This window comes from Penicillium verhagenii, assembly GCF_028828195.1.
Source record: "Penicillium verhagenii strain IBT 33310 chromosome Unknown utg000005l_segment0_segment0, whole genome shotgun sequence".
NCBI classification, from domain to species: Eukaryota; Fungi; Ascomycota; class Eurotiomycetes; order Eurotiales; family Aspergillaceae; genus Penicillium; species Penicillium verhagenii.
The window spans coordinates 1,008,132-1,035,838 of NW_026643169.1; the positions used below are offsets into that span (position 1 = coordinate 1,008,132).

General features: G+C 45.0%; 11 protein-coding genes across 11 annotated transcripts; 7 read left to right on the top strand and 4 right to left on the bottom strand.

Moving 5' to 3' along the window:
- Positions 1-319: 319 nt before the first annotated feature.
- Positions 320-718, bottom strand: N7466_003939 (uncharacterized protein; the record flags this gene model as incomplete). The annotated part of the gene is made up of 2 exons (XM_057163336.1): positions 320-611; positions 648-718. 2 exons carry the CDS (start codon positions 716-718, stop codon positions 320-322), a joined length of 363 nt encoding a protein of 120 aa, XP_057022017.1.
- A 1,037-nt stretch (positions 719-1,755) lies between these two features.
- N7466_003940 (Zn(II)2Cys6 transcription factor) lies at positions 1,756-3,361 on the top strand (the record flags this gene model as incomplete). Its single annotated transcript, XM_057163337.1, has 2 exons — positions 1,756-1,815; positions 1,880-3,361. The coding sequence occupies 2 exons, from the start codon at positions 1,756-1,758 to the stop codon at positions 3,359-3,361; spliced, it is 1,542 nt and encodes a 513-aa protein (XP_057022018.1).
- A 514-nt stretch (positions 3,362-3,875) lies between these two features.
- N7466_003941 (alpha-galactosidase A) lies at positions 3,876-4,634 on the bottom strand (the record flags this gene model as incomplete). Its single annotated transcript, XM_057163338.1, has 1 exon — positions 3,876-4,634. The coding sequence occupies one exon, from the start codon at positions 4,632-4,634 to the stop codon at positions 3,876-3,878; it is 759 nt and encodes a 252-aa protein (XP_057022019.1).
- Positions 4,635-5,424: 790 nt separating this feature from the next.
- On the bottom strand, positions 5,425-9,973 carry N7466_003942 (uncharacterized protein; the record flags this gene model as incomplete). Its single annotated transcript, XM_057163339.1, has 4 exons — positions 5,425-6,995; positions 7,053-8,055; positions 8,120-9,229; positions 9,290-9,973. 4 exons carry the CDS (start codon positions 9,971-9,973, stop codon positions 5,425-5,427), a joined length of 4,368 nt encoding a protein of 1,455 aa, XP_057022020.1.
- Positions 9,974-12,893: 2,920 nt separating this feature from the next.
- Positions 12,894-14,194, bottom strand: N7466_003943 (uncharacterized protein; the record flags this gene model as incomplete). Its single annotated transcript, XM_057163340.1, has 4 exons — positions 12,894-13,185; positions 13,245-13,828; positions 13,901-14,011; positions 14,060-14,194. 4 exons carry the CDS (start codon positions 14,192-14,194, stop codon positions 12,894-12,896), a joined length of 1,122 nt encoding a protein of 373 aa, XP_057022021.1.
- Positions 14,195-15,624: 1,430 nt separating this feature from the next.
- On the top strand, positions 15,625-15,844 carry N7466_003944 (uncharacterized protein; the record flags this gene model as incomplete). Its single annotated transcript, XM_057163341.1, is given in 2 exon segments — positions 15,625-15,677; positions 15,694-15,844. The coding sequence occupies 2 exon segments, from the start codon at positions 15,625-15,627 to the stop codon at positions 15,842-15,844; spliced, it is 204 nt and encodes a 67-aa protein (XP_057022022.1).
- A 70-nt stretch (positions 15,845-15,914) lies between these two features.
- On the top strand, positions 15,915-16,159 carry N7466_003945 (bacteriodes thetaiotaomicron symbiotic chitinase; the record flags this gene model as incomplete). The annotated part of the gene is given in 2 exon segments (XM_057163342.1): positions 15,915-15,965; positions 15,980-16,159. 2 exon segments carry the CDS (start codon positions 15,915-15,917, stop codon positions 16,157-16,159), a joined length of 231 nt encoding a protein of 76 aa, XP_057022023.1.
- An 18-nt stretch (positions 16,160-16,177) lies between these two features.
- On the top strand, positions 16,178-16,403 carry N7466_003946 (bacteriodes thetaiotaomicron symbiotic chitinase; the record flags this gene model as incomplete). Its single annotated transcript, XM_057163343.1, has 2 exons — positions 16,178-16,251; positions 16,310-16,403. 2 exons carry the CDS (start codon positions 16,178-16,180, stop codon positions 16,401-16,403), a joined length of 168 nt encoding a protein of 55 aa, XP_057022024.1.
- A 3-nt stretch (positions 16,404-16,406) lies between these two features.
- N7466_003947 (bacteriodes thetaiotaomicron symbiotic chitinase) lies at positions 16,407-16,791 on the top strand (the record flags this gene model as incomplete). Its single annotated transcript, XM_057163344.1, has 2 exons — positions 16,407-16,539; positions 16,739-16,791. The coding sequence occupies 2 exons, from the start codon at positions 16,407-16,409 to the stop codon at positions 16,789-16,791; spliced, it is 186 nt and encodes a 61-aa protein (XP_057022025.1).
- A 127-nt stretch (positions 16,792-16,918) lies between these two features.
- On the top strand, positions 16,919-17,973 carry N7466_003948 (bacteriodes thetaiotaomicron symbiotic chitinase; the record flags this gene model as incomplete). The annotated part of the gene is made up of 5 exons (XM_057163345.1): positions 16,919-17,029; positions 17,080-17,260; positions 17,435-17,452; positions 17,685-17,828; positions 17,855-17,973. 5 exons carry the CDS (start codon positions 16,919-16,921, stop codon positions 17,971-17,973), a joined length of 573 nt encoding a protein of 190 aa, XP_057022026.1.
- A 63-nt stretch (positions 17,974-18,036) lies between these two features.
- Positions 18,037-21,491, top strand: N7466_003949 (bacteriodes thetaiotaomicron symbiotic chitinase; the record flags this gene model as incomplete). Its single annotated transcript, XM_057163346.1, has 14 exons — positions 18,037-18,078; positions 18,145-18,383; positions 18,437-18,468; positions 18,806-18,824; positions 18,913-19,073; positions 19,198-19,399; positions 19,449-19,834; positions 19,913-20,088; positions 20,143-20,215; positions 20,551-20,557; positions 20,616-20,640; positions 20,702-20,779; positions 20,822-21,221; positions 21,280-21,491. The coding sequence occupies 14 exons, from the start codon at positions 18,037-18,039 to the stop codon at positions 21,489-21,491; spliced, it is 2,052 nt and encodes a 683-aa protein (XP_057022027.1).
- Positions 21,492-27,707: the final 6,216 nt, after the last annotated feature.

Genomic DNA, 27,707 nt, shown 5'->3' on the forward strand with positions numbered 1-27,707 from the left:
GATATCCCTAAGTTCCTTCTAATATATTTTCCCTTCACAAAAGATTTCTTCCCGACAAACGTCGTCACGTCAGTGATCATCATTAGGGAAAATTTCAACATTGAATGTTTCTCCAAATATCTCCTCCGTAAACTACTCTTCAAGTCTAAAATTGCCTTATTAGGAAGCGCGCCAGCGATCTATAGCAGTTTTGCCGAGGTTGCGAACATTGAATTATAAGACACTTTAACATTCGAATGTTTTATCGGACAAATTCAATAGAATGTTCTGAAAGGAAGAGGCCAAGTCTGTATAAGTAGTCGCTTCATGAATACCGAATCTATTCAACCGGTTGATGCGAGCCTAACAGAATATGACCTTCACCCCGCTTTCTTTGGTCATTCTTCACTTCCAAGGTAAGAGCAACCCACGTGCAGATAATAACCACTGCAAACTCCTCAAGAACAGACATCACCAACTCGACTGTGGGGTTGCCATCCATGAAGTTGAAGGTCGAGCTAGACAAGAACCACATCAAGACGGAATAGAGGAGTCGAACGGCAAGGAATGGCAAGGAAAGCCCTACAGCGAACAGCGCCCGCCGCTCTCCTCTCCCGACAGCTGATCGTTTGCTATACATAATTGAAAACAATGTGCAAAGTATAAACCATGCCACCACAAAAAGGATGGTACCGATCTTGATCTTGGCGGACGGGTGCTCGAAGACGGATATAGACATGTCAGATGTGAAACCGAGAATGTTGATGATGAGTGCGACAACAGTGAGGACATGAAGCGTGTGGAAATAGGCTCGGTGCAAAGGTCTTCCTCCGTTGAGCTGTACATTCTTGTTCCTAAATTGAGATTTGGTCGGTCAGCCTCCATATTCCGAACAGCAAGCGACCATAAGAGAAAACCAACTACCTACACTCGACTAAGAAAGCTGTTGCACAAAGAGATGAGGGGAGAGAGGCCAATGGCAGTACAAATACCGACCACAATATAAAGCGAAATTGAAGGATCGTTCATAGCGGCCAGGTTACTGCATGCTCCGACGATTCGTAGCGTAGCAAAAGTCACAAGATACAAAAACCCTAGGCTCTCCTTAATCCCATGTTTCCAGATCAAGAAGTAACCACAGATTAAAGTCGGAAAGTATATGATGATCTGCGCAAGTGAAATTCCATCGCGGTATGTAAAAGTCATGATGCTGTTGGATAAGGAATGTTGATCCGGGCGAAGGGTTCAAAGTTGGTAGACAGATCAATGGAAGAGTCTGTAAAAGACAGGTTGATTTATAAAATATTCTCGCAGCCTGGAAGCAAGTCTACAAGGACAGCCAGGGATCCTTATACTTGTGTATACACTAGCCATATCATATCATTTTCAAAACTTGGATTACGTTGCCCTGTCTCTAATTTTCAAGTTTCTATATGTGACGGGCAGATACATTTGCCGAAACCAATCAGTACACGTACTTTCACGATTTGGTTGCCCAATTAGGTAAGGTTGTTACATTGCCCCACTAATGTTACAGCGCTTTAACGGGATAAGATACGATAGTCTATGGATACAGTTTCCTGGCAGTACAAATATTCTAATGTTTGTATATGTAAAGGGATTTGATTATGTTATGTAATTTTTTGCCACCTATTTGAGGATGATAAAAATAGGATTAGTCAAACTTTCGCACTAAATAACTAACTAACTACCACATTAGTTCATATGAAGCTAGCTGGTCGCACCTGAAAGAAAATTCGCTGTCCAGATATTATCATGCCTTTCTGCGGCCGTCCTAGTAAAGCTTGCTTGTCATGCCGTCAAAGACGTATCAAGGTATCGCATGACATATACCACAAAGCTCCCAGCCAGTCACTGACTTGTGCCTGACTTGTGCCAGTGTAACCGGGCAGTTCCGGTCTGCGCCCAATGTCGGCGAGCAGGCAAACAGTGCACAGGCTACCGCGACGAGCTACCGCTATTATTTCGGGATGAGAATGCCCGCACCATACGGAGATCACTAAAAGCCAAGGGTGCTCCAGAGCAGCGGGAAAGAGCCACGTCTGCACATCTACTTACTCGGCCCGAATATCAGATTCAGCGCACCCCGGGTTTGCCACTGACGCAACGATATTTAGCCCCCCATATCGATGATCAAGGGTTGTCATTTTTCTTTAGTCATTTTACTTCGTCTCCCGCGGCAAATGGCATCCAGGAGCCGACAAAGTCGCATCCATTCTTGCGCCAAGTTATGGAAAACCAACTCTCCCGACGCACCGCTGTAGCTATCGGCCTGGCCGCCGCGTCTAATTGCGGGCATGGACTAGTGTTGCTAAAGACTGCCCGCCAGAAGTACGGAGAAAGCCTGCAAGGCCTTCAAATAGCAGTGCAAAGTGCAGCCATGAACAAGGATTTGGATGGTATCTTGCAGGTTATCTTGATGCTCGCGCTATTTGAATTCATTGACTGTGATGCGAGCTCCATCACATCATGGGCTATACACGCAGACGGAGCGGCAGCGGTCATGCAGCGCTTCAAAATGTCCCCTGCTATTGAGCCATTGCAGATGGATCCTCGAAAACAGCTTCATTTTCATTTCTCTATGTTCGTCAAATATTTTTTTATGGGAGGACCATCTTCCCTCAATTGGACGACCTGGCTAAGGAGGAACCCATCAACCTTTCAAGCTGAAGATCAACCCGCAGTCGCCTTATTGAATATTCTTGCATCGCTGGCCCAGCTATACTCTTCCCTGATGGACGCATCGCCCATACCATTGGCCAAGGTGGCTCACATCGCTATAGCCATTGAAGCAGAATTAGTGGCATGGGAAGAGAAATTGCCCGAGAAATGGTCGTATGAGCTCAAATATTCCACGGACATGCCATACACCTTCAAGGGCCTTTATCATCTCTACCGCGATGAATGGGCATCGTGCGTCTTGAATAACTACCGCTATGTCCGCTTGTTGGTGAACGATATTATTTTAACATACACTACAAAACCGACCGTGCGCGCATCTGAAGAGTTGCCCCTCATATCGCAACAAGCACTGGCCACTATCACTAGGATTGCAGCCGAGATCTGTATTGCCGTGCGCAGCCAGATCTTCCACAAAATTCATCAGCCGGATATCAACAGCGTCTCGCCTCCACCAGCACTCAACAGTGTGTTTATGGCTCTATTTCAATTGACCTTGGCTGCATGGGGAACTGGTGTGCCAGATGAGCTTTTTGAATGGGTCATTGATACCCTTCGTATGATTGGGCATACTAAAGGTATTCAGCATGCTCTTTGTCTCATTGAAAAGTTACGAAATGTACGAGAGCAGCAAAAACTAGGCCGGCGGCCCTTACTGCTTCATATATTTAGGAATCAATAGATGTCATGAAAAAGAGTGAAACTTTGCCAATAACGAATGGACCTAGCGCCGTTCAATCCTTTGTCTCTAAGGTGTGCAATCTAGAAAATGTAGTACGTAGTATCTGGAAGTGGTAAATTAGAACCTGATATCTTACCAAGCATATTACCACTACCTGCCATGGCACCTAGTCAAAGAAGTAGCTCGGTGTTGGGAGGGAACCTTGGAATTCCATGAGTCGTTCCAAGGTTGTTATTTTGGAACACGGACCATGAGAAAGTTGTAGAGTAACTTTGAAGCTAATCGTCAAGCGAGGCATCAAATCATTCTTTGTTGAGATTCACTATCCTATCATCTAGTATTCTGCATCATATGTTCTTACTACGCGGATCAATTGCCCCACTTGAGCACTTGGAAGTTTGTGGTATGTTTTTGACAGAGTTCAAAAAAAGCATTAACCTACACATTGGTGCATTGCCACTGCATTTACCGTGTTACAGACATTCCACGGTTACTTCTCGCCCTATTCATCAAGCTAAAATCCGAGGCAAAAGTCCAAATCGTCTCTAGCCGCGTACTCGTCAAAGTCCATGGCGGTTTCAAAATCAATCAAGCGCACCTTGCCTCCAGAAGCCCTATCGACAATGAAATTGTGAGTATTCGGGTCACCATGAACCAATTTCAGACGATGCAGTCTGCGAAGAAGTGCCTCGCAGTTGGCCAAGTCATTAACAACGGCCGGCTTTCCATTCACCTTTTCCAGAAGAAAACCAATGGTTCTACCGTTCTCAGTCAAATGACCGAGGAATTCCGGGGCAATGGGGGGCTCATCAGGATGTTCGCGACGGTAGCTTTCTATTTTCGAGTACGCCCACGTCTCCCTCTCAATCCGGAGTAAGCACCATTCGAAGCATGCGATCTTGGCGACTGCAGGTGCACCTTCATATTCAACTTCATAGACTCGATCTTTTTTGAGACAATTCTTCCACTTTAGGCTAAAAATGTCGATGCACACGTCATGCCAGATTCCCTTGACCCCGGGAAGCTGATCCGTAGATATTCTTGATTTGAGAGAACCATCTCCGCCCCGCGAGATAGTCATAGTGGTCCAGGGCGAGTCGGGGAGCTCCGGGAGTTTGGGGAGGAGGAGATCCGGTTGACGCATGGTATCTTTGTCAAATACACCGGACAAAATGGTGAGATAATGGACTCTCTGCTTCACACGAACTCGGTAGTATGCACATTCCGGGGCCATGATTTGAGAAAGAATCTCAATATCTGGCTCCGGTGGCATTTTTTGGTATGCGTCTCTTGTTGTTGGACTCGGTTTTGAATTCAGACACACGATGAAAGCTTGTTGCGAGACTGTGGAAATTGGAAAGATCGTGAGATGTTCGGAGGGAAGAGACTGCGTTCGAATACAGAGAGAGGACCAAAGATGTAAACGAAAAGGAGATGATCTTTGATTTGTAACGCGGAAAAGGGGATAAGGAAGAAGAATAAGAAGAAGAAGAAAGAGACTAGAGAATAAGCACGACTAAATACACGAAAGGAACCGAGACACGTTACCACGGGGGAAGCGCTTGAAAAAAACACCGCCTCCCCTCCCCACTGCACTCAAAATGACACAGTGAAGATCTATGGATGATGAAGTTAAAACGCTATCAACCTTCCAAATCAACAATTCACGTTTATTGTGGCCATCTATTTCCTGCTGCAAGGACCTTATTAAAGCAGCGATTTGATCGCAAACTGTGGCTGCATCAAATGGCTGGGAAGCTGGCCTGATGCTTTGACTTCTCTAATTGAGCGCATTGTGGTCTGTTTCTATTCGCTCTATTCGTTTTAGATTGACAAAGACATGATCTACTCAGATGGCTAGGCAAAGTAACACGCATGTGTTATGATCTTCCCATAAACCTTGAAGTCATGGTTTATTGGTAACATTAAAATTTTATCCAGACAAAATGAGGCAGATATATGAAGTGAAGGAAAAGAATGAAATATGCAGTATTTGCAAGTAAATGTGGTAAAAATCCACCGTTCAAGTTTGAACCCAGCCATTAGGCGCCATCATCCATCGTTTAAAGGCCCGAGGCCACCAAAGCCAAAACATTGCAGTTGGATGCAACACCTCCAACGACAGTGTAGAGTAGATCATCGCTCTCGAGAACGCTGGCACCATTGTCAACATCTGCTACGAGGAACACCTTGTTCAGCTGATTCTGGATGCCGCAAACGAAGGGGAAGTAGTAATTTCCAAGCGTATCAATCGCGACCAGAATTTCTTCACTTCCAGTGGACATCGGAACAAGGCTGATGAGATTGGCAGTCTTGGGAATCTCACCCCACGCTCCAAGACGCAGACGCGAGGCTCCAACTGCACTCATTGTATCGGGGAAGTAGTAGAGCAGACGGGAGGCGGAATCACCAATGATGATTCCTTCGGTGGTGTCGGCTGCAAACTGGTATCCGCCGGTCAAGCTGGTGATGTTCGTGGTGTCGCTAACGAGGGAAACGAACAGAGTGCCGTTAATAGAGGGGTTCAAGTAGAGGGCACCTGTGGTGTCGGTGATAGTCACGACTCCAGTGCTATCATCGGAACTGGTAGAGTTTGATGATGTGGTGCTATTGTCGGACCGGCCAAAGAGGAGATTACGACCGTAGGAACTGATATTCTTGGACGACGCACGCTTCTTGACGGTCGGAACACTGACAGGGATTGTCTTGAGCTCTGTCTTGGTCTTCGTCTCGGCCTGAGGCGGCTTCGAGGCAACGATGTTGACATCTCTCTTGGTCATGGCAGAGGTGGGGAAAGAAACAGTGCTGCTCTCATCACCACTTAGGTGCTGCAGGTTTCCTGAAGCGTCCCGGTAGAAGATGACACCAGTCTTTACGTAGTCCACCCAGGTGTCTTCGCCAAAGAATGTGTTTGATATTTCAAACGAGGTTCCGGCCGCGGCATTCTCGTAAAGTGCATCGTATACAGTCTCATTGGCGATAACACCGATACCCCAGACAACGGAGACGATTGTGATCTCAGCACTTGAGGGCTTGGTGTATGAAACAACTTCAGAAGTGTATGGAGACAGGCTGACAGCACCTGGCAAGATGTACCATATCTCAGCAGCATATTCCGAAGATACAAACACGCGAATGTCACCGTTATACTCAAAGAGCATAGTAATACTCTTCGTATCAGAAGATTTTGATGTTCCAGACCAGGAATTGGTGAAGTCCTCCAAAAGTTCGGGAAGCATGATCCTGATGTCCCCGTTAACCATGAACAAGGACTTTGCAAGGGTGGTCTGGTCAGAGTCTCCCCAAATGAAATAGTCCATGGAAAGTCCGGTTGGGGTGGCAGTGGCCGTGGCCGAGGTTGTTGTAGATGTTGATGTTGTTGTAGATGACGTCGACGATGTGGTAGATGTCGACGATGCTGCTGTAGCAGTCGAAGTCACAGTTGTTCCGACACAACCATTAGCCAGGTCTGCCAATGTATACGTATCCAATGTATAAGTGCCAGCATCAAAGTCTGAAAGGTCGAGAACGACAGTGTTGTCCAAAGCCAAGTCCCAAGTAATGCCGTAGCATCCGTTGGCAGGAGTGACATCTGCGTCTCCATTTGTATAGGAGAGATCATCATCGTACTCAACTAATATTTTTTAGTAACTGACATAATATTGAGGATGAAGGGGGGGGGGGGACTTACTAGTGCCAACGAGTCCGGGGGTGTCAATCAACTTCGCCTCTTTCTCGTAAGTTCCGCTCAAAATGTTAAGTCCGAACTCCAGGGTGACCGGCATGCCCAAAGTAGATGTAAGAGTGACATCTCCGTCGAAGCTTGCAGAGTAGTTGTGAGTAGGGGTCCATCCTGAGTGAGTTGACGCAGCGTGGTCAATAAGATCCAGAACTGCACTCATGTCGGACCAGATCAACCCGGCACCGATGAAGTATTGACCTTCAGCTTGGATATCAAGATCAGCAGAAACACCAAGCGACAGACTGGGACCCAGGGTAATAATGTCAGGAATTTCGAATCCAGGCAGGCTGACTGTAAAGAGATCGTGCTCAGTCGTAATATCGTACTCAGCAAAGGCATCAAGTCCGATAAACAAGCCAGCATACATGTTGCCAGTCAAAGAGAGCTGAGCCTTTGAGATTCCCTTGGAAACACTGATTGAAAACGCGCCGGTGAGTTTGAATTCACCGCTGACACCACAGTCAACACACCAGAGTTCAATGCCGGGCTCGGGGTCAGCTTCTCCAATAAGCTCCTCCTCGACCTTCTCTAAGACTGTATCATCCAGCGAGAAGTGAGAATCATCTTTATCCATGGTCAATGTATAGAACTTGAATCCTTCACCCCAGGGAGATGTAAGCAAAAGAGACGAGGACGGGGCAATGTCCAGCGAGATATCGAACGTTTGACTGTAGTTACCAGTCACGATCAGAGTAGCAAGAGCCACAACTGTCTTAGCAATAGTTGTGACTGTGCTTGCGACAGTGCTGACCACGGTCTTCACGGCCGAAACGGCTGTGCTGACTACAGTCTTCGCGACCGTAGCCACCTTGGTCGCCACCGTTGTAGCAACTGACTTAACAACAGTTGCAACCTTCGTGACGGCAGCCTTGAGCTTGCTCCAGAAGCTACGACGCATCACTCGGGAAATTGTAGTAGTTGATGATCCAGGAGCCAGATCCAGTAAGGTAGCCTGAATTTTTATTAACACTGTAAAAAAATACCCCATTTGATAGTAGAGAATATTGGAGACTTACATCAGCATCAGCCTCGGTCGCAACAGAGTAATATCCAAGAGCATCATCTAGGTTCTCATCGAAATCTGTTCCGCAGGAGATAGCGGGAAGGCCATCAATTGTAGACGAAGTCGGAGAGGTACAGCCCAAATCTGAGGAGGTCGAGCTCGAACTGCTATCGTCCGTATCATATGTAAGATCACCAAAGTCCATCCCAACATTGTCGAGGACGTCGGCAATTGCTTCAATGGTACCTGTTGCAACGAAGGAGTCACTGGAGTCAGTGAAGACAATCGAAGTAGAGAGGAAGTAGATGTTCTGTCCACTGGAACTGCAGCCTGACGCAGCTGTGATCAAGATCACGCCGCTATCAGTCGGCCAAGAGCTCACTGCATAACTGTACGCAGCAGAATTGTTGAAAGATCCGGAAAGAGTGGAGGAAGTGCAGACAATATCTTTAATATAGATTGACTGATCCAGGGCAATTGAATCTTCCGTAAAGGTCATGTTCAAACGGACGTAAGGGTATGCGGAGCTCGAGTCGGAGGTGCTGTCATCCGCGTTATACCACACTTGGGCGACGCCAGTGGGAGTCAAAACACCGGTGCCACCCATGTTGACACCAGGAGGGTCAATCGGGGTCATGGTAGCTGTTGCAGCAGAGCTGAGTGTAATTGGGCCAGCAAACGACGAAACTGTAGCAGCACCATAATTTGAGTTTGAAGTTGTCGTAACCACAAATGCGGCAGTGGTAGTTGAGCTAACCGAGGTTGAAGATGATACCACATTGGCGGCCGTGGATGAAGCGATAAATGCAGAGCTAGACGAAGGGACCACGTGTCTTGAGGATGATTCAGTCACGGTGACTTCAGCCAGAGCCGTTGACGAAACAATCACTGAGTCCGTGGCGGTCACAGTAACAGTGTCTGTCACCTGGGTAGTAACATCTGCCGTGACCTCCACAGTAGACTCCTCCGTGACAGTGTCGGTGAAGTAGCTGGTTTGCACAACAGTGATCACAGTAGTTGAATCTAAAGTTGCAGTATTCGTAACTTCCACCGTAGCATGGTGAGTTGACAGGATGGTATCAGTGACAGTAGCTGTCCGGTGAACTGTCTGAGTAGAGGTAATCTGAATCCAAGTTAGCTTTAGTCCTCATTTTTATTGTTGATCAACAAGATTAGAACCCACAGTAGGCTTGATGGCAGTCTTGGTCACTGAATGAGTGACTGTTGGGGTCTGTAGGTGTAGACAAGAGCAGATCTCTGACACAACCTTGCTCCCAAGCCTACGGAGAGGCTTGGGAACATTGCCTTGCTGCTGATTGGGCCACTGCGGCCCCTGGTTGGGCCAATTCCCGTATTGGTCTCCCCGGAAATCGCGACCATAAACTTGCTCGTAGGTTGCGGTAGAGGTTGCGGTAACCACATTGGTGTCGGTCTCAGTCACAAGATTTGTAATTGTAGCGGTGGAGAGGGTGGTTATGGTGGCTGTGTCTGTCTGATATACGATGTCGGTGGTCATCAGTGTCAGCGTCGAATCGACAACATCGGTGGTTGAGAGAGTGAGGTGATCCGTGACAGTGTCGGTGAAGTGTTCAGTACTTGTCTGCGAGATAATGTGGGTGGTCAAAGCAGTGTGAGTGCTAGTCCTAAAAACAGTATTCGTGACCAGCTTGGGCGGTGGAGTCCATGTCTCCGTCACGGTAGCCGTGTGAGTTGGAATATGAAGCACGATATTACGGCAGTATTCCCGAGCCTCTCGGTCATTTTCAATTTCATTAATGACCTGTTTTTCAGATTGGCAGACATTCTGATTTGAGGGAAGAGCAAAAGCTGTGGCCCCGAATGCCAACAGCAGTTGTGTCCAATGCATCCCTGACTGCTGGGACGGAAAAAGAGCGTGATGTATAAAAGAATGAGGTTTTGAAAAGAATGTTCATCAAAAGAGTGACCCGTCCGAGAGAGTACCTAGCAATGCCCACAACTTCAGCCTGACCAGTACTTCTTCCTAGTCTGGGAATTTCTTGCATATATACTACTACAATGTTGAAGGTATGAGTGGGGCATTTTCAGACAGTACCAAGGCGAAATATAAGGTTAAAGCAAGCGAGAGGCTTGATATCATAGATACACATGTGCATACTATTGATTCGAAGTCAACGCCACGATGGCTTGCCACACAACCTTGGAAAGAAAAGTTTGCTTCTTTGTTTTACTCACGGCCAATTAGATACTATATTCAATTCTCAAGTTTGCAATTTATCTCCCTCACCGTGCCTCACTTCATTCATTGTTATATGGATATAACTTCGATTCGCCCATCAATTGACCACTGGCAATTTTCTACAAGCTTTGGCCAGATTCGGTTCATTTTCCAGGAAAGGGTTCTTGTACTAGTGCCAATCCTTCAGCTTAATTTTACCCCGGGCTGGATCTACCACCAGGTCCACTAATTTCAGGCACCAGCATAACGGCGATTCCGGGGTGGTATAATAGCCGAGTGTGAACGACGAGTCTAACTAAACAGTACCAAGTTTAAGACCATGAACATTTAAAGCGATACAACAAGCCAGTCCCAAATGGCTGTTTTTATGCCATTGGATGCAGTGCAAATTCCAAATAATTTATGCATGTCAAAGGGTGTACTGTTACACAACCATGTAGTTCTTTCTCTTGGCATTTTAAAGCTCTTTCGACACCTCCATGTCTAAATTTAGAAGACATCATTTTCGATTGGCATTGAGTAGACGTGAGGCGAATTCTCCATTTTACTATGTATTTTGAACCACCAACCTGATCTTTTTGGTAGGGCTGCAACCTTAAAAATCGCAGCACTGATATGAACCCGGCAATTCCGGGTTTAACGTCGGCTCGGCTAATGTATCCAGATGTCTAGGTCTAAGCTTCGGGCCAAGCTTCATTAAGCTTTGCATATTTACACATTAAGCTCCGCATATTTCATCTGCCGTCTGGGCGAAAAATGTGAAGAATTTTACTTCAACCTGGGCATGACAGGTGATACAAAGTTTTGAGCGGACTACCCGACCCGAGCTTGTTTGATGAAGCGCACCAATAGAGTTAGCCATAATGACCATAGACCATGGGGCGATTTTTAGCGTCAAACGAAAGAAAATGCATTTGAAAAACAGCTACGATTAGACCACCCGTGCGCCTATGTACAAGCAAAATTCTTGAAATGCCAGGTGTGCTTTTGACAAGGCGCAGCTAAGCTTTCCCTACTTTGTGGGCATAGAAGCAATTCTGGAGAGCATCGTAACCTCAATTGATTACACAATACAACCTCATTCGGGTCCAGGAGGTAAAATATTTAAAAAATAAAAAGAAATCTCCGATAGGGGGAATCGAACCCCCGGCTGTCGTGTGAGAGACGACGATGTTAGCCACTACACCATATCGGACAATTGATGAAGATATTGAACATTTTAGCCACTATACCAATTCGGGTTAGTGTTAAGTGTCCTTATGCCTCTCCGTGTGTGGTGGTATTTAGTTCCCAGTTCCCCCTCCCAACCGACAACAATTTTTGCTTTTCCTCGCCTTCCATCTCCCTGCACGTTGTAGATGAGGCATTTCTGCTATTGATCCGGATCACCGAGCTCCTAAGCTCCGCCACCCCCCTATCCCTATATGACTTATTATAATCTCTACGCGACTTTTTCCCCCGCTGCTAATCTATAAGCGTATTTAATGAATAACTTAATCTTAAGGTAAAGATCTAGTCCTAGATATAAAAGTCTGTCTTAGGCCCCTCCTATCTCATCTAGCCCTAGGAGGTAGATATATTAAGCAGGACCTACTTATATAGTCACTGTCTAGATAATTATTAATGTCTAGTGAATATTAATTGATATACCCACTCCTTATTAAGTATTTATACTATAGCTATTTCTTTTATATATAGATAAGATTAGAATATCTATTTCTAACTTAAGTAATAGTGTGTTATATAAGCGGATAGGAATATTATAGCTACCACGGTCTACTACGCTAGTCCGGCTATAAGTCTTATATCCTTCCTTTGATCCTAGAATAATTACTAAGAAGAGCTAGACTAAACCGGTGGTAATATACTTATATAGGTTAATATATAGTTTTTTCGAACTATATAAGTGTGACGGCTAACAACTTACAAGACAAGCAATATGTGTTCATTTATCATCAAAATTAAACGCGAAGAGAGGAAACTCAGGAAAGGAAACTAAGAGATGCGAGGAGAAGTTAGAACTAAGCCTTAGAAAGAAAAAAAAAGATTGATCAGCCATGTGTAAAGCCTGCAGAACTAGATTTCCTAGTCAGTCAATAAATCATTTGGCATTTGGATGCGGTCCGGGATTGCGGATAACCTTCCTATAATAGTGGAGGAGCTAAGGGTGGGAAAAATCGGGTTTTCTCCTTTGTGATGAACTCAGATGCCAACGATGATGGAGGTCAACTGGTGGAAGGGATAGAGGAATAACTAAAAGATGTAGTTAGATAAAACTTGAAGGGATAAAAATCAAAGATATTCCAAATTCTGGTGGGGTATTCTTTCTCAGCTCCAAACTTGAATCGCCACAGAAGAAATACCCACCTTAACCTATTCCATTCAGAGTAGCTATTAATAGGAGCTTTTCTTTTAACTTTTTCTTTTCACTATAAATATAGTAGCATAAGATAAGTTATATCCTGAGAGATATATCAGAAGACTAGATACATTCAACAAAGGCCTCATTGACCAAACTTTGAAAGGCATGATAACGACTCTCATCATTCATGATTTAAAGCTAGTAGATTCATGGAAACCGACCCGGAGTGATGAAAGAGAAGTCAGGGTGTGTGAAACTAGGGTCTTGCACATTGATCATAACCTGCTTCTGAATTGACTCGATGGAGGCTGGTGTAGTGAGATTGGATAGGGGGTACTCTCCACCGCGCCCTTCGGCCTCGAGAGCCAAGTAGCCCGGGGCATAGAGCTCAACATCACTTATCCACTGCTCTCGGTCACATAATGCCATTGACTTTGGAAGCTGGTTAACGTCCTTAGCTTGACAGAGGATATCGATAATCGGTAGGTCCATATTAAGTCTATAATTATAAATCAATTCGTTAGTTTGACATATTAGGTCAAGTCAAAGAGTACCCACGGCAGATTTTGGTATCTATAAGCACCATCAGTATGTTTGACATTGTCAAAACTTTTCCAGTTAACACATGCGTATAAGTACGGCGATTTCATATTAAATGGGCGGACGTCAACGGAATCTCTCACGGTCCCGTTGGTTTCATAGGTGACAATTGTTAGACGCCCACTTTGCAGGCCTAGTGCATCAACCAACATATATGGGCCGTAATAACCGCAATAGAGCACTGTACCAGTCTGTGTGAGAAAGATAGACCCGAACTTGGCGGTCTCAAGGTCCGTCCAGGGCAGATAATCCTCCACTGAAGGATCGGTAGTGGTTTCTGGATTAAGGATCGCCTCCGACGGCATATAAGCATCGAGTAGACAGTGGCCAGTCTCGATATCATAGTTGTATAATAGGATGGCGAATTTCACCCATCGCGCCCGATTGGTAGCATGTTTCTCATCAACAGGGGCGAGACAAATCAAAGTCTTGCTGTCGCTTAGCTGGGAAGTTTCGTAGAGACGTTCTAAGGCTTTAGCTGGGTATTCAAGACCTAGCCCCTCTGTGCCTGGAAGACTTATAGGTGCATGTGATTGGTATGCCTACATGAGGAGGGGAAAAGTTAGTATAATGGACTTTGAAGGTTTCACGGAGTTAGACCGAGGTCAACTCACATCACGAAATTCCTGTGTAGCCGAAGCCCATTTTTCTACTAGTTCCCGCCGGTGGTTTAACTCATAGTGCTCGTCGGAGGAACCTGCGTTTACTGCAGACACCCAATTTTCCTGGCTTAAGTTAGCACGAAACGATGTGAATGCTAGAAATATTTTTACCTGCACAAAAAGTAGCCAGCCCTTAACTTCCTCTTTGATTTGATCCCAAGACAGATCTGGTTCTGGGTGTGGTTGGATGCAAGTGGGGATTCCCCCCGGCCAGTGTTGCCAGTGTTGAACGGATCTCGGCATCATGCGAGTTCAAAGAGTTGTAGGGGTCCAAAGGGTTGTAGGAGTCCAAAGGATTGTAGGGGTCCAAATAATAAATGATTCAATTAAATAACCGAACACTAGAATTACCAGTGAAAGCTTCGCTAGCTTGATTAGCGGGGCGCCTCACTTGGTTGGGACCCTGATTCCTGAACAAACAACGAGAACCCACGCACCACCGCCGACAGCGGCAGATCGGAATAACATTTACGCGCAACACGGTACTCGAAATCGATTATTTATGGCCATCACTGCGGATACGGCAAAGCGACGGCGATACTCTCAGATCGCACAGTCTATAAGTGGCCGAAGCCTCTGAGCAGAATGGAACTACAGAAATCACATATTCACTTTTACCGTAATTACATGCCGATGCTCGCATGCTCGACGTACTGTATCAGCATCCGACCCAATGAGGAAATGCACTTGCCGATCAAGATGCCCATTTTACACTGAAAAATTTATGCAATCATATCTCAACGATTGACACCAGTGGAGCGTAACTGAAAGCCACCGTTTGAAACTTCTCATACCCATTCATGACCAAAATCCTAATGTCTAGAGCGGTTAGAACATATAGAGAGTGGGCTGAAAAATTACATACCACACTTCCCTGATTTTTATGGATATATTGCTGCTATCTGCGACACTCTAATTTCCTATATTGCGTAATGATATTCACCCATGTATCGAGGAGGCCCCGGTAGTTCATTCACTAACTGATTGGGTACGATAAACTTCCAAACTCGGTCCCACTATACGGACCCAAGTCCGAAGAAAATGCCGGAAATGTCACCCACCTTGTTTGTGGTGGCTCCTAGCTTCGGAATAAATTCTTCACATAGCCCGGGCTCACCGAGCAATCGATAGTTCATTGTGCGTACCTTCAAATGTTACTGGCATTAGAAGGGAGCAATGATGATTATCAAAGCATCCTGGCTCTGGAGGGCTCTCCCTCTTACTGTGTTGTTTGCCTCAGTTGCAAAATCACAAACAATCTACTGTAACACGACCAGCCTATGTGTAAACGACGCTTGTTGTTAATAGAAGGATAACTAAGGCGTGAGCTCATTCCCATCAGGTCTAACACCTCTCTATTATCCACTAAGTACTATCTAGATCTGTGGCTACAGCTTATTTTGTGAAACTGATTACATTAGTAACTGCAATGCCACTGCCTAGTGTGGAAGCGATGCTATAGACCCGTCCGCTAGCTGCCTGCTGAATGTAAGTAAAATTTACATTCACCTGTAATAATAAGTCTTGGCTGATATCTTAGGTCTGTTGCTCTTAATGGGGATTCTGCGGAACGGGAGATGACTTTTATGGTGATGGTTGTTAAGGTGATAACTGCGGAGATCCTACTGTCCCCTCGTGTAGCTTAATTAATATCCTTAATCGGGTTGTTGGATACTATGAATCCTGGTCCAGTAGATGAATATATGATGCCTGGCGCAGTGGCGCCTAAGTAACATAGCTGTTAGTGGATTGACGCATATCAACTACGCCTTTGTACTATTTAGCCTAAGTCTTAGCGATGATAGCTCTTGGAATATCAACTTCATGGATAATAGAATAAACAATGTCGATTCACTTATTGAAGAGTTTGTGTCCCTTAAGGAGAATAATCCTTAACTTAACTGTTACTTGAGTATTGGTGGTTGGTCTTTTAGTGATCCGGGAGATTCACAATCATACTAGTCCGATGTGGCGTCTACCTTTGAGAAGCGAAGAGGGTTCGCTAAGGAGGTTCTTAGTACTTTGTAATAGTATGGTTTTGATGGGATCGATCTCGACTGGGAGTACCCGGCTGTGTCTGATCGAGGAGGGAAGACTGTAGATATAGTGAACTATGTTTACCTCGTTAATGAGTTGAGAAAGGTGTTTGACGAGTCTGGTGAGACTTACGGAATTACGTTTACTATACCGACTAGTTATTGGTATATGTAAAATTTTGATATTCCCTTAATGCTCGAAGCTGGTGCTGACTGGGCTAATCTGATGGCTTACGACCTGTACGGTGTTTGGGATGGAAATGACCCGTGAGTCTTCCCTAGCACTGTCTTCTGATGTTTTTATTTGTTATTAACCTCTGTATAGATATATTAGAAGTGTGGTCGGCTCGCACACTAACTTGACGGAAATTAAAACCTCACTCGACCTTCTCTGGCGGGCTGAAGTCGATCCCTTGTAGGTTATGTTGGGAATGGGCTTCTATGGCTGTTTATTTACCTTGTCCGATTACTCTTACACAGACCCTGGCTGTCTGTTCTTAGGCCCCGGAGATGTGGGGGCTTGTTCTGATAGTAGTAGTATTCTCTCTTATAAAGGTTTGTTATATAATACTTAGTATATATTGTTAACTTTACTAACTGGATTTAGAAATCATAGAGATCATTGATGATAATGGATCTGAACTCATCTAGAACAAGGAAGTAGCTATTAACTACCTTATCTAGAATGGTAACTAATAGGTCTTGTTTGATAATGCGTAAAAGTTCCAGTAAAAGGTGGAATATGCTAATTTAGTCTGCTTAGGAGGTGCTATGATCTGGGCTATTAATCAAGATACCTATGATTAGCAGGCCCTTTCTGGTCTTCTTGGGGAGGCTGTTGACGGAAATGATCTTCTAGACGGCAGATCCCTATCGGATTCCTAGAAGAAGTCTCTTGTTAGTGAACTGTCAGTGTACACTGGAGCTGATTGCTATGTCAGTAACTGCGTGGACGTTAACACGGGGCAATATAAAACAGGATATAGTGTTCTGGATTATGTTCACTCTGCGTCTGGTGACGGCGCTGTGCTTTAGAATCCCGACAGTAAGTAATGTAAATCCGGCAGTAAGACTAACGACAATGCCCAGTATTAGATGATTTGTTGCCCTACTGATGCTATGCCCAAGGGTTGCACTTGGGAGGGAGAAAATGAATATAGCCTATATAGTGGAAACAGTAGTACTTGCGGTAATAATAAGTATAAGCTAGTAGCAGACATATATAATGATCGGATAGGGTCCATTCATTGCCTTATCAACCAGAGATCACTTTATTGTAATACTAATAGTCTACTGACTGAGTGCTATTGGAGCGGATGCACAGATTCTTATCCTACTAATTGGACGATAAATGAGTGGGGAAGTGTTTATGGAGGAAACAGTGAGACTGATCTTATCCTGTCTATTTCCGCTTTGATATCTCTTAAGTGTTAACATTTCTATTCTATAGACTTGAACCCCGAGGAGGGTGAATTTTGTTCAGATCTCTACAGTTTTTACTGTCCCTCTGTAGGTAAGACTGTGATCATTCAACGTTTTGCATATTTTGCGATATATACTAATCAGCCCAGATACATATCAAAATTGCACATAGGAGAAATGCGACTATTGTCCGAGCAATAAAGTCCTTATTACTAGGCGCTTAGAAATCGACTACCTTAAAAACGAAAGCTACACCTTCTAATGTTTCCCTGGCTTAGAAGGTGTGCCTTATAACTTACTTTATTATGATCCTCCTTCTGCTTCTGAGAATCGTCCTGTCAACCCAGCAGATCTCTTTGAGTATCCTAATGAAGATCATGTGATGTATTACTACAAGGTCGAGAAGATATTAAATAATAATAGTAGGAATTTAATTCTTTTAATATAGTGGCTTCGATATTTATTGACTTTAAAAAAGCTACCGATGATAAAAGCAGTGACCCATTTATATTTATCATGATTGATGGTGACCCGGAAGCATACGACGAGTCTCTTGTCGATCAGTAGAGCTTCCTTATGGATGATGAACAACTGAATAAGTGATCTCTTAAGATACACGAGTGATGAAGCATGTTTGAAACTCGCGACGATACTTTTGATAACGAGATTGAGGTCTATTATATCTAGTGCTCGTCCACTTTCATTAATGGTACTAGTGGTTGTATATTAATCTTCTAGGGTGGTGCTAATAATACCATTGTGAGGATGCCTAAGGATATTGGAGCTGGTCCCTTCGCGCGGGTTATCAGTCTTGTTCTGATAAGCTCTACTAGGAAGTTGCCTCATTCTCACCTTATACTACGTTCAACCACTAATACCTATAAGCTGACTGTTGACTATGACTTCGCCGGTACATCAATAGAGAGGGATGGAGATGTTAACTTCTGGGTTGATTACACCAATCTTCTTAAGTACTGGTAAGTGAGTGAAATTCTAATGTAGACTGCTACTATTTTAACTCTTTGTATAGGAAGGATATTACTGATACTCCAGCTAATAAGTGTAAGTGCTGGTTTAGCAGTTTTAGTACCTGGTTATCTAAGATGACTACTATCGTAAAGACTCGGAAGGATAAAGGATACCTCCCAATGCGATACAACGAAACAATTAAGCTCTTCTACGCTGAAGGATACTACCCTGATCTCTAGATTACTGCTATTATGGATCTGGATGCGAATATCTATCTTGGCCTTAATGCCTAGTATGGATATTACTTCGAAGGAGCCATTCTCCCTACTCCTTCTTTGATTGCTGTGTATGGATATTTTCCCGTTGCGCCTGAAGCAGCGGTATGTTATTTCTTTATATTCCGCCTATTTGTACTAATTGATGGCTATAGATTCTCTTGATCTTTTGTGGTAAGGCTGTCTGGTAGTCAACTATAGGAACATAGTCCATCATTAGTGGCATTACCTTCCCCGGTCTCTGTATTAAAGGACTTATTAGTATTGGGCCAGAGCTTAAGCTGACTGGTAAGATGGATGTATTCCTTAGTATCTCTGGAGAGCTGAATGCCGGTGTTGTTGTATTATGGCCCTGTGCCGAGGTGTACTTCCCGCAGGAAGATGGTGGCGTATATGCGTCTATCATACCCGAGGATCTGAATGGTGATGATCCCTAGACCTTTAGTGTTGAACCTATCTTTGATGCCTCTCTAATGGTGGAAGGAAATATGGCCTGTTTGTTTATTTCCACCCTCCTAATATTGCGGAGATACTAACATTATTGTAGTGACACTTACGCCGCAGGTCAAATTCGGTATTTCTGTGCTGGGTGGGGATCTAATGTCTGGATATGTTACAACGGGTGTGGAAAACACCATTTCATTGGGTGTTAATGCATCTACTTCCATCTCTTCCGATGGACCCACATCTGCTGGATTCTGCTACTGGGCTGATTATATATACTCATTCTTTATTTCTGCGGATGTCTCGTGAGTATTGTAGATGTACTTTCTGTTCAAAATGCACTAATATAAACAGTTTCCTCAATGATCTTGCCTACTGGGGAAGTACCTATGAGGTAGCTTCTCCCGATGATCCAATTATCCTGGTAGACAACACCTGCATCACGTACTTAAGTGACGACCCCCTTAGAAAGCGGAGCACTGTGGACAGTCTTGTTGCTAACAGTACTGGGCCTGGATGTTTTGGTGGACTGGTGGAATGCTCAACTACTGTTAGTGCTGGCAATTCCTCTTGTACATTGGCAAGTGACGACGACGACTCAAGCACAATAACGAGCAAGTGCGCACAACAGTGCTACAACATTCCTGCTCTCTTCTATAACTGTGATCTATTCGGTATAACCGATGTTGCGAACCGGAACCAACTCATAATGGGAACCGATCCAACAGTCCCATTCATAGGTACGTTTCCCCTCGTCCTATATCCTTACACATTCCACTCCTCCAGCATTAGCAGAGACCCTAACGTTCGATGAACAGGTATATACGCGAACATTTACAACTATCTGCTGAAAAATCCGGGCAAGGTCAAGGGCAATGGAATAGAGCTTACCTATCAAGGGGAAGATGAAATTGCAACTAATAATCGGAAAGATGTATGCTATGCTAAAGCCAAGGAGTGCGCGAAGAGCAAGGTTGCACTGTGGCCAACCGAGGTACAGTCAATGTATAACTGGTAAAGCACTCAGACGATTAATGGTGTACGTCAGATTGTTCCAGCACCGACTGACTTTGCTATAATGGAGGGCTATGACGATAGTATCTCATGCGATGAGTTCCCTTGTGAGTGGACAACCAAACCCAGTGTTCGAGCCACACTAAAATGTCTACCCTGGACAATGTGGATCGAGGAAAAGGCACGGAGAAGACAGTGATGATATTCTCTGTGTAAAGCGGGATGGAGAGGAAAGGAAGGAGAGAAGGAAAAGGGGAGAGAAACTCTCACTCATACCTCCAGACCTGACTTCCTGACTATCTATCTAACTACCAAAACCGGACTAGTCGCACGCTGAAAACTCAGGCATGTCCTGTGACCCGCGGGGTAAAATACCTCGCACCTTGGGAACCTACATGCTCCAACACCCAGTCTAGAGAACCAGGCTAACCGTCCCAAACAGTTAATGTGTATGTCCAAGTTTCAGTCTGGTAACATGGAGTACTTGCTAACAATTTTCCCGCTTAGATCTCAGGAAGGAGGTAATGGTGCGGTAAGTAATTCTCCATCCCTTTTGTCTAAAAAGTATAGAGTTTTAATCATAAGTTGTATAGGAAGTCGTATATGTAAGCACCGAGCAGCAGAGATACCAGGGCACTGTCAACAGCATGATATCCTGTCTATACGACACGGTTAGCACATGCACATTCCCCTTTTCATTAAGGAACTATTAGCAGTCACTAATCGACACTTTCAAAGAACCGGCGTCCAGAGGGTTGAAATGGAACGACAAAAATTGGACTCCTGTAAGCGCTTGGCCCGGTCAGCCACGCAAGTATAGAGTCAACCTCGTGACTGGCTCCATATACAGCTATAATCTGGATTACGCGGGCGAAATTACCTATACGCCGTTCGGCATGGCTTACGTTGTAGGCGGGCTAAATACTTGGGGCAATCCAGATTTATATCTGCCTTCGGGCAATAACGCCGTGTGCTCGACTGGAGCAAAGTGGAATGTGCTACTCAATATTGACGAGTTTCTTGGGTATGGATGTCAGGTCACTTTCGCGGCACAGACAACTGTGTTCAAGCGAGCCCAAGATCCCGATGATCCCAGTACCTGGGTAATTGAGAGTAAGTGACATCCCTATAGAATTGATGGGTATCTTCGAATGGTGCTAACAATGCGCAGAAGTGGAAATCTCTGAAGAGTCCTATAATAACCCAATCCCGCTGTTTACAGAGGATGGAAAGGGTTATCTGGACTACGCAACGCGCGACCTCGAGGGGATGATGGATGAACTGAACATCGAGCCCGATCAAGTGAAGGAAGCAATGATCACGCCCACGCCGCACTCAAGTCATTTGCGTCAACATAAAAACTCCCACCACCATCACCACTGATATGTCTGATCTGTGTATAATATTATGCTTTCAGCCCTCGTACATATATGAATAGAATAGGCTTTGTTGGGCTCTCAAATCTGGTTCTTTTCGCTAATGACTAGTGATTTGCTTCCAACGGCACGGCACCTAGACCTGGCTTACTGGGTACAGAATAAGTGCAATCCGCGTTCTTTGATGACGGCTTGCGCAAAATGATCGCGGCATGAAACAGATCCAAGTAGAGTATCGATATTCTGGTTGGAATTAGGCTTCACGCAGCCTTGGAAGGCCCTATTCGACAGAATTTCTGGAGCCGCAGGGAGTTCAAAACATACAAGACTCATGTCTGTCACGAGGACAGCACTTGAGAACAGGATGCAGTCAAGACTATGTAAAATCTTCAAATGTTGCCAGTCGACTGAAAATGATGGGGTCCAAATGTTGAACGTTAATATGGACACCGTCAATTTTCCTCACGGGCCCCAAGAGTGCAAGCTCGTCAAAGATCCCCCTTCATGCCCCAGGGTGAAGGGACAATCAGATCATCCTCGGTGAGACCCCAGTTGAGCCAGATGATCTGAAGACCAAGCTTTCGGGCGGCTGGTATAGCGTATCAGATAATCGCATCTTCGGCCTTATACATAGGGGGTGCAGAAGGCGGATTGAGTGCCTTGTTCATACCGATATTCTGCATGTCGATGATTACCAAAGCGGTCTTGATTGGGTCTATTTTGACATTCACGAGTTCGCAATCAAGATGGACTCCCTTTTCTGGCAGATTTACCCATGGTTCGGCGGGGTGAGTCAGTCCCAGCCATCATGAGACCAAATCCAACTGTTTTCCTCCGTTCCGACGACGATCCTCTACATAGGAGTACTCGGAGCACTCTTAGGAGTCAGGAGTATCATTCAGGGGAATGGTGACCATTCTCATTAATAAAGATTTTCTAGCGTGAGTCAGAACCAGTGGCCAAGTCAAGAAGAGGATGAAGAACTTGTTTGCGAAAAATGGTAAGTCTGTGCATGTGCGCCAGTTCACCTCACCCCCCTTGACCGGCATCCTTCAATGTTGGCTGTCCGGGGTCCAAAACATAATCTAGATGACCAACAACCAATGAAAACATGGCACGAGTTTTGACTGTCTCCATTGTCCACACTGGCACTTTGAACTCCGAGCTCCATCATTTGTTTCCTCCCAAAGTCCAGGCCAATTAAGGCGGGTGTTATAGAAATGATGAATCTTGCTATTAATACAGTCTATAGGCTATACCCTTATCTAGATAGACTTTAGACTTCTTCCTTCTACTCCATACCTTACTTTAATCTGCTAATATATAAGTTCTATACAGCCCAGAATCCTGGAGAGGTCGTGATTTTGGTGTTAGTATTGGAATCACTTATATACATGTATGTCTTTCTCGCCATGAAGCATGATTAGATTGGGAGCTGAGCCCGAAGGACTAGAGCCATTCTCAAGTACCTTGGGATTGGACTCCGTGTCCAAATCAGAGGAATGAACGTCACGTACGACCAATTCGCAGGCTGGAGATCCAAAAGTCAAATATTGCTGATGATACAGCCACCGAGCTTGCAAAAGCCGCGTAGGAAGAGTTGGGACAATTACGTGCTAAACTCAAAAGAGAAATATCGCACTAGCCCTGATTATATCCATATAATTGACTGTACGGAAAGACCACGATTTATCCCCCACAGTACCACACACAATCATGGTCTTTCCGTTGTCCCCCTGGATTACACCATATCGGATGTTGATGTAAGAATGACAGAACGTTGGCTAGATGAACCTTTTGATATAACTAGCTAGTTCGACATCGGACGCCGTAAACAGTCACCCTTCCGATGCTGCTTTAAAGCCGACTCGTCCCTTTTAGGTAAATGTCGAGATAAACTAGTCCATTTTGGGCCAACATCGCTTTGAAAACATCGTACCTCGATCATTCAAGCACTTAACAACCTACCACTTGGATATTCTCCAGGACAAGAAATATCAAAATTGCATGTCATTCAAATCATTTGCCGGATTAAATTTTCGGTACACCTTTTACAACAAAAATTGCCGCCCAAAAGAAGAGAGACTCTGTTTTTGAATATATACGAAGGTTGCCGGCTAGTATGTTCAGACATGTATTATGTATTCAATGCTAGTCGTCACAGAACATTCAATGTTGGGACAATCGTTCATTTGAATGTTTCTCAATTGATTGATTGATTGATTTTATTTAACGTCGAAAGGCGAGAGCGATAGCTCTCAAGCCTAGTACTAGCCTCCCTTGGGGCATGGGGACGTGCTATGCTAAGGACAAATATTACTTTACATGAAATTCCACACAAAACCCTCAGAAAGCAACTCCTGCTTTTGCGCGCGGCTTAAGAAGCCTCCAGTTAGTTCTCGCCCCGACTTGTGGGCTCGCGACTTCGAGAAATGCAGTGGGTGGTTCGGGCCACCTCGGGTGTTTCGGTCGCATGGCGAATTGCCTGCTTGGATTGACAGAATGAGATTCGTTAAAAGTAGCCCCTGGAGGGGGCCGAAAGAATGTGGGAAAAATGAGTGTGAGAGAAAAGAAGAGAGGCGAAGAAAAGAGAGGCAATGCATATAAATGTGCCGGATTTACCGTGGGCAGATCACAGCGTAGAACCCGGTGATGCTCACAAGGTCACCGAAGTCCTTCACGTTAAGGCTGCGGAGGTAGTCAAGACCTTCCTTTTTGCCCGAGGGCGGGAAGGGGGGCCTGTTCGGCCAGTGTCTGAAAGTTCTCTGCGAAATGCGACAGAGGGCGATGTGTTCAGGGTTGAATGTTTCTCAAGACAGCCCAGATTGATTGTTATTTAGTGACCAATGAAACATTCTGATAGCATCGGACTGGGCCATCTTATTAATATGTTGATATCAACATTGAATGGTTGATTGGGCCAGGGCGGGCTTAGCCATATTGCACACATGGTGATTCCAGGGGGTCTATACAGAGTGAAATGGGAAGAACGCCTTTGGCAGTGCCCTCGAGGAGCACGGGTCGATCCAGCAATGCACACCACATAACCAGAGCGCAGCGCACCTGATAATACGCACCCACCAGGTGCTGGCAGGGGAAAGTCCACTTTTGGAGGGGAAAAGGAGTGTGTACTCTTAAACTATCTGAAATCCAAACCAACTTAGTCATCCTCAAATAATCCTAAACTAATTGAAGTAATACCGTCGGTTTTAACTGTATCGGGCGCCGCGGGCGGTCGATCCATGATTTGCCCCAACCTTGAATAGTTACTCAGCTAGGTTTAGTACATTTCCTTCCAACTTATGACACCGCTGCAGGCTATTGGATTTCTTTTCTTTCTCCCACATCAGACATCCCTTCTGAACCTACTCAAGCTAACCCTGGCTGTCGACTCAATGAAATCTCTACGTGATATTATCAAATTCAAACTATTTCGCCTTCACAAGGTAGTCAGCTCAGATGCGCCAGTCACCCCGCCCATGGCCACACTCGCTGGACTGCCCCCTGAATTGTTACTGTCGATACTCGACTTCCTGCCCCCCGTTGATATCGCTTGCCTTTCATTGTGCAACCACCGATTCTATGATTTATCTCAAAGAAAAATGAATAGATTCACTCTCACAAGCTACGATAAGGTCTCTGTCTTGAACCGGCTAGAACGAGACTTTCCAGAATACTATACTTGTCCCCTGTGCAAAGTTTTGCATCGGTTTGATGGATCCAAAAGCTTCGGACTTCAGGGGCCATACTTTATAAAACCCTATCTGATGGCGTTCCCGTGTCTAAAAGGCCCTGGGATGCATTCGCTAGATCTGAGCTTCAGGACCCATCATTCCTGGTATTATTCGCAATACAGGATGACATTCTTACAGGCTAAGCTGGCGATGAAAAGATATCTCTACGGTTCAAGATCAGGGGTCAATATTGAATCTCTAGGTTATACACAAGTTAACCGCTGGCCTAAACAATCAGGTCGCCCACGCCTACTCTCGATATTCTCCATTGAAGCACAGATATGCCCTGAGCCTCTCGGCCTTTATATAAGAATGCAGGATATACTGCTTCATAAAAACGCAGCTGATTTCATTACAGGCCTGAAACCGATGGATTCGAATGATGTACGGACGTTAGAGCTATGGGCGTTCGGGCTATGTGCGCATATGCATCTTCTTGATCATATTGCCATCATTATCGACAACTTTCGAAAAGAAAACGAAAAGCCAGCCTCATATTGGTCCGTTTGCAGTATTTGCCACACAGAATCTGAGCTCAAAATCGCTATAGTCGACACCAAGGTCGCTCTCACCATAACAAGATGGGTGAACCTAGGCCCTGCCATTAGTCCCGACGATATACTATGGAAAGCCCATAACCGAAATTCGAGACACAGTGAGCGCATCCCGAAACATCTATTTACGAGTCCGCGCCGTTGTTTTGAAGCTACAGCACCCCGCTCATTCGAGGACCTTGAGTCTCATAACCTCGCGTATCTCAAAAACTGGCGATACAAATGGGTCATGCGACGAGAGAGGGATCCATCTTTTTACTGGGTCCCATACCACGAGTCTTTCAAGAAACGGCTGGTGAACTTTCTAGATTCTATGCTCTTGCCTCCAACAACCGGTCTGAGTTCTGTAGTTTTTATTCCACCTCCAACTTTGTTTTTTTAGTGAGCTTTTAAAGAATGACCATCCTGGTTGAATATGCGAAAGCCTTCCGTGTTGACCCCTGAAGGGTAGATGGTGTCATTGGCGTCGGGTTGTATGGATTGAGACCGAACAACAGCTTTGTATTCAGAGAACGCCCGGATCCCAATGACTTGCTGACAACATTGAAGGTTCTTGAGCGGAGGGCGTGGTTGAAAATGGTTATATTTCAATATTTGCTCCAAGAAGTTCTCGAGTTCCGCCAATAATTATTGTTCACAGGCGATTCTCGAAGAGCTAGAAGACCTGTATGTGGTACATCGACATCATTTCCTAACGGCTGCTCGGGCATGTATGTTTCGAAAACATATCCTTCTTACCATACTACCCAAGTCTCTTGAGCTGGCAAGTTTGACGCGCGAATACAAAGCTGGCAAAAGGAGCAACGATGACTATCTTTCAAAGCCTTGCCGCAAGGCACGGAGCATTGGTAACTTGTTTGGCGATAATCTTCCCGCCTCAGAATGGGATTTTCACCAGTGCTTACATCGCACTTGTATCCAAACAGAACCTAAGAAGTCATTCAGCTCGTCGCCCGCAGTCCTCTCTTCAAGGCCATACTGGATGATGAATCTGGTATGTGCGATGTTCACCTGCACGTGGTTTGTATGTATCATGCTTTCAATGTTGATTTCAGCCATCTGGGGAGTTGCAAAAACTCACGCGAGAGACGCTGCGCAATCGCAAAAGGTGGTGTTGCACTTACTTCTGTTATCACTAGTCCTTGACTAGCTACTAATAGGAGATTTTCCTAATGTTTACATTCTCTTTTCACTGAAGATATAGCAGCATAAGATAAGTCATATCCTCAGAGATATATTGAAAGACTAGATAAATTCAATAAAGCACTTGAAGCCTCATGGACTTAACTTTGGAAGGCATGATAACAACTGAACCGTATGTTTAAACAAAAAACGGTTACGAAACCACGCGCCACCGCCGACAGCGGCAGATCGGAACAACATTTTACGCGCAACACGGTAATCGAAATACGACATCGAGGAAGCATATTACCACAAGATATTCCCTGCAAACCACTGTCGACTTTGAGGACACCGTTTGGAGTCAGCACCGCGTGGAGTAACCATGTTTGAAGCTGGGAAAATCTGGAACACCACGTGACGATACACCTGGACGATAGATTGGTGTTTACTAGAACCAATGCCTCCGACCACGCGAGAGTGAGCAAAGCAGCGGAGGACGCACTCAGGACTCATATCTGTCACGAAGACAGGATGAAGTCAAAATTATGCAAGATCTTGCCAGTCGACTGAAAATGAGGGGGTTGAACCTTAATATAGTGCAAGCTCGTCAAAGATCCGTGAATAAAGTAGCACCGGTGAATCATTTTAGTCAAATCATCAATGATGACTTGACCCGGGGGGCTACGAAGTCGTAGTACGCCCGTGAGGTGGTGTGTTGGTGAGGACTGTCTTTCTTTGCTGACAATCAAGAGAGAAGTAGAAAGAAGAAAGATTATATAGGAGGCGTAGAAGATTAGAAATGGACTTGAGAAG